We start from the raw sequence: 10000 nt of genomic DNA, 5'->3' as shown, positions 1-10000 counted from the left end.
CCCGAGTGGCTTCGCCCACACAGCCGCTGCTGGCTGGCGGAGCAGGAGAGACGGGCGCTTCGCAGCAGGTTCCTCTCAGACCCGCCCGGCGGCGGAGGCACTCTTCTTTATTTAACTTTTAATTTTTTTTATCTTCCCAAGTGCATCTCCGACCTGAGTGGTCGCCTCGAGGTGGAGAGACACGGTGTTTTCATGTTGTTGTTTTTTTTTTGACTTATTGAGTAGCAAAGTTTCCCTCCCGGCACAAGGAGAATAAACGCAGTGTGCTCCAAGAAAAAGATGTGAGAACTTCCAGAAGAAGCTGTTGGACACGCAGTCGTACTGTAGATACACAATGGCGTGCCTCGGGGGTGTCTGTCTGTCTGTCTGTCTGTACAGCTGCATGTTCCGCTGCAGGTTGTGTTGGACATTTGAGGTTCTCTTCCGTGTCGGCATGGACGGTGCATCTACAGTAGGATATGACGTTATCGTGACATTTACACATTCATTTAGTTCGTAATTTATTGGTTTATTTCTCGGCTCCCCCTCTCTGGGAGGCAGTGTGAAAAAGGAAAAACTCGACCTGTTCTTTTCAAACCCCACCCAATAGGCATTTTTTCTGGTTCGTCAACACAGAGAACAAGCTTTATAAACGGCACACGGAGGTCTTGAGGTCAGCCCTCAAATGACCTCCCTGGGGTCCTAGTCTGTTGAAATGCACACTGACTCCATTCTTTGATGTATTTGAAAAATATTGTGAGAAAAAAAACCAAAACATAAATTATTATAAGAACACAGAAAGAACTGAACGCTATGTTTTTAAAATATTTTAGATTTTTCGGTTTCTTATAAAAATCGTATAAAAGGTTTCTTATTTTTAAAGCCGCGTAACGCGTCTTTTAAAAATAAATCCCATCCTTGCAAGAACGTAGAGTAATCCCACAGCCATATGGCGCTGGCGTTTCTGTGTCAGCTGCCGAGCACCGTGCCAAATTCTGCCGCATGTGTCACCCATTCCATAATGTGAAGGTGACGCCGGTGTTTGCGTGTATGATTTGGAATATTAATATTGAGCCGCCTCCGGGTGCGTGACCGGATCGATGACACCCGAGGCGAGAGTCCCGGCGCGTCGCGGGGGCGCGACGACGCCACGTGAGTCACGGTAAGTCACGTGACGCCAAAGAGTAAGACGTAGAAGTTCCGCCCCGCCGGGTACCGGCCCACTTGGACGCACGTCTGTCCCAACGCAGGGGGGCGGGTCCGGGGGAGAAAAAAAATAAAATAAATCTGCCAACTCTGTGTTTACGTGTTGGATTGGGAGTGAGCGAGGGAGAGGGGGGAGAGAGAGAGAGAGAGAGACGGAGAAGAACCCACTCGCCAGTCATCATTTCACGGCCCGAAGCGCTCTCCATCCCTCACCCACCCGGTTCATCATGTGCCTCCACAGCCCAAACACCAGGCACTTTTGGCGTTTTCCCCGCGACCTCTTATCGGGTGAAATGCTAATTAGCGGCAGCCTCCGGAAGTCGCCCCCCCCCGCACCCCTTGAGGAGCGGCGGCGTCCCGCGGCTCCCACCTGGAAGAGCTGGCGAGCTCCTGCAGGGCCATCGATTGGCTGACCTCCATATTGACTGACACCCCCACCCCCCTCTCCCCACACCGGCTCTGGTGTGTTGCCTCCGGCGCCGCATCCCTCAGGGGGATCCCACCCGACATCGCGCATCTCGCTGGATGGACTGGCGACGGGCTCGGTATACGCCTCTCCCGGGCCAAAGCCAACCTCGCAAACGCAGCACGATGGAGGCGTTTGAGCGCTGCCGACTCAATTTTGACCTCTGTCAATGTCAGCGCTTTGAAAGGGACACATAACGACACGCACGCGCGCGCACACACACACAAACAAGTGGACATTCACATGCTCTAATCAGAATATGCAGGCACACACGCTTCTTCTTGGTTGCACACACACACACACACACACACACACACACACACGCGCACACACACAAAAAACAAGTGGACATTCACATGCTCTAATCAGAATACACAGGCATGCACACACTGTCGTGGTTGTGCACATACACACACACACACACACACACACACACACGCACACAAAATCAAATACAGTGAGGCGGCGCATTGACTCCTGTATTTGTCTCCCTGTCTCCCACACAAACAAACCCAGACGGAGCGAGTCTGATCTCTTGTGCCAAGCCAATCCCCTTATCAGCACCTGGCACACCACCCTGCCTTATGCCAGCATTGACCACGCTGCCAGGGCCCGTGCCAGGGAGCTCGGGGACACTTCTGGTCACTCCATTCGAAAATGATGACAGGTACCGTGCGTATCACCAAAGAACCCGGGAGAGCCATTCAGTCGCTCTGGGGAGGCCTGGAACCGGAGAACACGCGGCGCTCTCCGAGCGGCCGCCCGCCTTCCGCCTCCTAAATTGCTGAAGCCTGGCTTCCTTTGAAGAGGGGGAGGGGATGGGGAAAGCGCCGAAAGAAAGGGTGGGTGGGGGGAGGAGGGGGCGGACTGATAGGAAAAGGGAAAAGCCGGAGCGGCTCCCTCTGCAGTTGGATTTCACGCCGCCTCTCTCCCCCACTTCCTCGCGTCGGTCTCGCTCCGCCCACCTCGCCTCCGCCCCGATTGGGCCCCTTCGCGCGTCTGCGGGCGGTCTCGGGGACTAGTGTCGTGGAAAATGCCCAACTCAACTCAACTAGAATAAACAGTGCAAATCAAAGCCCACAATTCCTAAGAAATACAAACACAGGCGAATACATTATACGTAGACACACCCCCTTCACCCCCCTTTCCCCCGTGCCTTTAATGAATATTTCATAAGTCTGTGCCCGTTCATCCACGTCGCGCCCGTCTGAGATGAGAGCGTGCTGAGACGAGAGTCCTCCGTGTATTAAGGAGACGCAGCCTTAATTGCTTCTCAAAGCCTGGATTTATCCGCCGTGCGGGGTGTCATGTTATTTCAGAAAATTACTTTTTTTTTTTTTTTTTTTCTTTCTTCTCCCCCCTTCCCTCCCCTAAGGCGGCGCCGGCGCAGGGCCCTGGCACCACCGGGGACCGAGAGCAAATGTTTAAAAAAAAAAAAAAAAAAACGGAATGAAAGACGGTATCCGGTTCTGTGACTGCCGCGCCGTCAGACGAGCCGTCACATAAAAGCCGACGTAGTACCTTGAACTGCTGGTGGGCGGGGGCGGGGGTGGCGGTGGGGGTAGCGATGGGTCCTGATGCGATGACTGAGTAATCCTCCGAATTGCCTGTTTTTGGCCCCGGCTGTTAGAAGCGTGATGTTTGACGCTGGGTTAAGTACCCTGTGGCCTCTCGTCTGCTTAACTGCCCAGAACTGATCTGTCTCCAGCTCGGCTCCGAGGAAACATGATCTGTGAGCTGATGGGTGGATGGATGGATGGATGGATGGAGGGAGGAAGGGATCGATAGATAGAGGGAGAAAGGGATAGATAGATGGATGGAGGGAGGAAGAGACAGACAGATGGATGAATAGATAGATGGATGGATGGATACAGTAGATGGATAGCTAGATTGATAGATAGATAGATAGAAAGATGGATAGACAGATGGATAGATAGATAGACGGATAGACAGATAGATATATAGATAGATAGAGTGATGGATGGATGGATGGATGGGACTGAAAGAAAATCAGAGTACAATCACCGTCAGCATTGGTTGGGGTCATTTTATCAGCTTGGCTCAGCAATCCCTGTGGTCAGACTTCCAGAGGATTGAGACGCGACATGAATTATTATGGTCATTTTATTATATTATGTACCCTGAACGCAGCTAACTTGACCCAGACAGCTGCAGCCAGGTGGACACCCACCCATCCATCCATCCATCCATCCATCCATCCATCCATCCATCCGCCTGGATCCCTGCGCTGAAGCAGATCAAATCAAAGACGCACATTGTCGATGACATTTAAATGTGAAGGGAGGTTTTATTACAGGAGGGAGTTGATTGATTGACTAAGGCCCTGTCCACACCTACATCGATATTTTTGAAAACGCAGTATTTTCTCTGCCGTTCGGCTTCCCGTCTACATGGAAATGCCGTTTTGAGTCGCTGGAAAAAAATCTTTTGGAAAACCTTCCAGGGTGTTTTTTTTTGTTTTGTTTTGTTTTCTCTCAAAACTTGGTTTTCCTGTCTATCGGTGTGGAGGAAGTAAAATGGATTTTCTTGAAAACGCTGAGGTCAGGACCTCGACCTGCGCCAGGACCTCGACCCACGTCAGGACCTCGACCCACGTCAGGACCTCGACCCACATCAGGACCTCGACCCACGTCAGGACCTCGACCCACGTCAGGACCTTGACCCACGTCAGGACCTCGACCCACGTCAGGACCTCGACCCGAGTCAGGACCTCGACCCACGTCAGGACCTCGACCCGTGTCAGGAAGCTACGAGTGACGTGGTGTTGTTCTCCCTGTCTCCACTAGGGGGTCAAAGGTCTCCGCACCTTGAGGAACCGCGTCCGTGCAGTGTCGCGTATGAATATTAATAAGACTCTGAATACGCTGCATGCTGCCCATGTTCTTCTCTGGTGCTTTGACACCAGGTTTAAGGACATATTTTACATTTTTTACATATTTAAACGTTTTCAGTGATATGCATATAGGTGTGGACGGCCAATAGAGAACGGCTTGTCTTCCATTGTGTGATGGATACATAGTGTGGTGATATGTGCTCAGTTTTTATAGTCGTGGAATATGGCCATTTCAAGTTTGACGTTAAAATATCATTGGAGGCACCAGTGTGCTGTAAACCTTTACCAATTCCAACACCTGGTTCGTCAAGTATAGAGTCAAAAGGAAGAATTCTTATTATTTATTTGTATTTTTTTCCATTCAAGTTTAAATTTCTGCTATGAGTTTCTTTTTAAATGCAGGCGCCTAAATTTAGTCGCTAACCGCTTTGGGTACCTGAAGGTGCTTGGGAGTTTGAGTGATGCATTCAGTAGTTCTCCACTAGGCTGGAGTTCTTTTTCCTTTGTTTTTTTTACATGTTTGAATGATGTGTCCCGGGTTATTCGGACGCTTGTGCTTATCTATTTTATTTCCGAGCCGGCGTGTCCTGCGTCAACATATCGACTTTTTCCTGCCCCCCCCCCCCCCCCCCCCCGAGTGCCACATCGCTCCTATATCTATTTAGACCTTAAATCGCTGACCGACGGCAATACTCTTCCAATCTATTTTTCCCTCTGTCCCATCTAATTGATGGATGGGCCTTCCAGAGCCATTCAATCTCAGCCTCAATGCGGTCTCTTTTAATTACGCCGTTGTTGGAATTGGGCTCGAACACATTTGATTCACATCATTACATTAAGCCCAAAGCAAGGGAACTTAAATGGGTGTACCACCCAGTGATGCCGGCGGGGCGGCCGGTAGCGCCCGGCCCGCTCGGCGCCCCGCTCACCCGAGCGGCGTATTGATTTGTGCTAACGCCCCACTGGCCCCCTTCTCGGCCCTGCCGTCCCCGGCGAGGGCCTGAAGGCGCGGTGCGGCGCGGCTCCAGCCTCGCCCGAATTGTGTCAGGCTCGTTTGGCGCGCGTCACTGGGAAAAGCAGCCCGGCGTCCCCCGGAGGACGTGGAAACCCAGCCATTCAGCACTGGAAGGCAGTCAAGTGTGTCACCCCAAGCACAGCGGCTCACAGCTGTCTTTCCCCATCGGAATGCCGGCGATGTGTTTCCTTCGTTTGTTTTCCATGAGGGAGAAGAGCGGAAGGTGTATTTTTTATTTTATTTTTATTTTTCTCAACCGGTCAGCACGCTGGTCATACAACACAGAGTATTTGTTCCCTTGCGTCTAGGACAGAGTTTAGTCTGCAAGTGGAGTTCAACTTCTCAACCTGCAATGCAGCTCTTTATCAATTCTTTCATCGTCAAGAACTGCCGCGACGACCCTGCCCTGTGGACGACCTGTGGGATGCTTTTTTTGTGAAGCAAAAAACATTTGTCGACAAAAGAGAATTAATTAAGTCCAGAAAATTGGAACAGTCATTGGGCACGTGGCCTCTTCCTGTCATAGTTATATCTAATATGAGTGGTATTAAAATTACAGGACGGACGTGAAGCACGGCGGGACAGGAGCGTGTCCCCCCCCCCCCCCCACATAGATCCCACCCGTCCCGCAAACCTGAGGTCCAATGTGTGGTGTGTGTGCTGAGTTTGAGTTCCTGCACTGGAGGGAATAGGCCAAGCACTACCAGATCAACACAGCACTGCAGTGGGCCTGGCAGAGGCCACCCAAACCTCGCCCCGCACCTGACCGTCCCCCAGCTTTTCACCGGAGTCCCAGGGCCGGGCGAAGCCTTGAATGTGGCTTTGGTGAGGTCGTAGCTCAAACGCTGCAGACACTCTCTCTCAAATGAAGACGTTGAACAGCCAGTAACGGGTCCTTTCTGCAGGTTCTGCTCTGTTACCCCAATACTTTACCTCCGACCCGCAGCTCTCCCACAAATCCCCCGGCACGTGTGATTTGTGAGGGCTCTCACCTCCGTCCGGCCTGCCCCTCTAATGAAGGTTGCGGCAATCTGTCCCACTTTGTAGACAACAAAGATCCCCAATCTGGCTTTGATGAGCTCGTAAATCCTGAGCCCCCCCCCCCCCCTCTGGGAACACGGCGAGGGGAGCGGCCCCCGCCCGTGATGGCACACTCTCTAAAAGCATGATCAGACGGCTTTATTGGCCGGGAGAGTGCGGAGCGGCCGACTGGGGTCTTGTTATCGGCCTGATTTATCAATCGTCCCCTGAGTGTCTTCCTCCTCAGTCCACCATCACCATCTTGGCCTGTGTTTAAGCGGGGTGTGTGTGTGTGTGTGCGTGTGTGCGTGTGTGCGTGTGTGCTTGTGTGTGTGTGTGTGTGTGTGTGTGTGTGTGTGTATACACATGTGTGCCCCATTGAAATTCTCCCCCCGTCCCCGCTTACCACATCTGGATCAGCCTCCAAAGACAATGAGGCATAGATTATGTCGGCACTTGTCTGATTTATTATCACCCCCTTTCCCTCCTCCCCGCACCCCGGTTTTAACCGCTCGCCCCCGTCATTTACATACTAATTGATGATTTGCGGCACAGATAAACAAAGCTGTTGATTTCACGCCGGCTCCAGTTGCACGTGCGGCCGGGGAGGCTTCGGAAATATTTCTCCGAGAAGTGGCTTTGTGACAAGAGAGTCTGTGTCTGTGTCTGAGTCTGTGCCGATCGTGTCCATTTCAGATTCAACCTCTGCATTTAATGCAGGGTGACATTACCAGTGTAGTTCATTTGTTTAATCTGGACCTCCTTATTTTGGACCTCTGTAGGTCAAGTAAAGCTGCACTAAATCAACACCCAATGGTTCTGTTTATGAGTTGAAACATTCTCCGTATACATTTCATTCACTATTGCACTGAATATAAAAATGGTGCCATTCAGAAGGTATCTCCGTCTCCATCAAGCCAAAGGCAACCGTCAGACATTTGCCAAATGTGCTGCAAATGTCATTGTCTGGGGACGAGCCTTTGTTCCTTCCTGTTGGGCCGGGACGCTGACATCTGGCGGTGTGAATTCCTCAGCAAATGGCTTCAGGCGAAGGTTAACCACAGGGAGATTATGCCCAAGGACGGTTGGTGGTTGTCAAGCACTTCAACTGAAATGCACATAACAAGCCGTCGTGCGGCCATTTTTAGCAAAGTGCAGATTGCCTTTAGAAAAAAATGTTGACATTGGGAATAAACATGCCGTCACAAGGTTGCTCGAGAGAATAGTCGTTAATCACGTTGGAGGCGACTGAACGGCGACGACATTCAGCCCCTTTCCCAGTGGTTTAAAATCTCCTCAACTCGCCCCGTTTCAGCCCCGTCCGACCACAGCCGAGAAACCCGGCGCTCCGGCCCAAACACGTCGGCGGCTCTGCTTTCAAACGCGGCCGCGTCGTAATCCCTCCTCGGATTGCTGGCCGTGTAAAACACCTAATTCCCCGTCGCCCGTCCACTCCCTGACCCAGTTAGCCAAAGCAGCCGAGTCGCAGGAGCCGGCGCATCCCGTCCGCAGCGAGCCGTCGTCTCGACTCGAACAATGTGGGCGGGTGCCCGGGGGTGGTGGTGGGTTGATGATTGTGGGGAATATAGATTTCCCTCCCCGGTCTCCTTCCCATGCATTATAAATGAGGGGGGAACGGGGGGGGGGGCGGAGGCGGGAGCAGAGCAGAGTTCGTCAGCGGCCGGCGCCGAACCGAGCGGGGACCCCGCCGGCTACGGGAGTTCTGAGTGCCAACGATGGGCGGCGCCCCTTCTCCCTCAACCCGCTCCCGTCTCTTTAACGTGCGCAGGCGAGCGCGCCATCTCCCCGACGTGGCGGAAGCCGGCGGCGGCTTCGTGAGGTTTCTCGGAATCGGAGAGCCGCGCCGCACGGTTACGTAACCAGCAGCGGATTAAAATAAAGTCCCAGAGTCCCCGAAAACGGGTTTTCCCATCACGCCGCGGCACATATCGCGTGATCGGGGCCGGCTTGCTAATCAAGACCGCTTGCCGGCCCGCCGACCTGCCCCCCCCCCCCCCCCCCCCCCCCCCGCCTGAGGTCGGGTCGGTTATCCCACGGGCAGCGCTGTGCTTTGAACCGCGTCATTCAATTACAGCGGCACGGCGATGAAGAAATAACTGCACACCGCCACCGCCACTGCCACCACCGCCAACCCCGACTGACAGATGGACAATGGAGAGCGACGACGAACTTAATCGGAAAATTCACAAGTGTGGCCGAGCGGCGAACATGGCTTATCTTCTGGGAAAAGTGAATTGGCCCCCGGGTCTCGTTGGAAACGGCGCGGGGCCTTATCTCCGCTGCCGCCGCGCGCTGCGGCTTCCACTCTCTTCAGGTGGAGAGCGGCAGGGAGACAGCGCTCTTTCCCGGCAGCCGCCCCCACACTTGGAACCATTAAATATTCATGGTTCCCGTGATTACTGTGCACAACGGCGCGCCGCTTTTCCAGAAGCGAGAGGGGTGACGGTCGCAGCCCCGGCGACTCTGCGGTGTCCTCCTTTTTTATATACGCTGGAGATGAAGCTGGTGTCGTGATTTACAATCAACTCCTTTATTTGTGGGGTTTACAATCAATTTGAGGGAGCGGTGATATGGTAATATGTGTGTGTCGGGGGTGGCGGAAGGGTAGATTAATGAAAGGGAACCGTATGGTGGCGGTGTTTAGTAAGGGCGTAGCAGGATTTATGACCCCCCGGGGTCCCGCCATCATCTATTATTCACATTTTAGAGGCTCAGATAGCCACTCAGTTTGGTTATACACCAGATAGAGGGGTTCCATGTTGTTCTTACATTGCAGACAGTGTTATATCATTGTTTGACATAACTTATATATATATATATATATGTATATGTATATGTATATATATATATATATGTATATGTATATGTATATATGTATATGTATATATGTATGATAAAAATGTTTATTTGGAGTGTTTCTTACTCGGAAATAAGAAAATGTTTTGCTTGAGAAAAAACAAGTTAAAATGATCTGCAGCAGTGATGGATGATGCTATTCTTTAAAAAGGAAAAATGGGGGTTAATGCACAGGGTCAGATTAAAGTTGAATAACTTGTTGATAAATTGTAAATCTAGCTGACACTTGCAGTGGTTTAAGTGCAGTGTCACTTGGATGGTTTTACTTTTTTTTTTTTTTTTTTTTTTTACTACCGGCAGATAAGACCAGAAATAACCGCATGCATCATTAATATTCTACTAAATAAATCAAATCCAGCGGCAGCTGGCGTTATGGAAGGCGGTCCTCGCGGTAACACACGCGGCGCTGTTGCCGCACCGTCGCTGAACCAACCGGTGTGGCGCTTGCTGTTGCAGGTGTGGAGAGGCACCATCGCCAGGATGAGATACCGCCGCATGCGGGCGGCGCTGGTCATCCTGCGGGCGTACAGGCGCTACAAGGTCAAGTCCTACATCCGGGAGGTCAACCGCCGCTTCAAAAACG

General features: G+C 52.0%; 1 protein-coding gene across 1 annotated transcript in view; it reads left to right on the top strand.

Annotated features, from left to right (window-relative positions):
• The window catches only part of myo1d (myosin 1D), a gene marked incomplete at its 3' end in the record, with an annotated part of 83144 nt that overhangs the window by 49825 nt on the left and 23319 nt on the right, over positions 1-10000 (top strand). The window contains exon 17 of the mRNA XM_080021682.1: positions 9874-10000. This exon is cut by the window's right edge and continues 97 nt beyond it. Coding sequence (XP_079877808.1) covers positions 9874-10000 — 127 coding nt within the window. The remainder of the gene's footprint in view (positions 1-9873) is intronic.

This window comes from Zeus faber (genome assembly GCF_960531495.2).
Source record: "Zeus faber genome assembly, chromosome: 20".
Taxonomy (NCBI): Eukaryota; Metazoa; Chordata; class Actinopteri; order Zeiformes; family Zeidae; genus Zeus; species Zeus faber.
The sequence above is the reverse complement of the archived record's forward strand: the minus strand, read 5'-3'. Positions and strand labels throughout refer to the sequence as shown.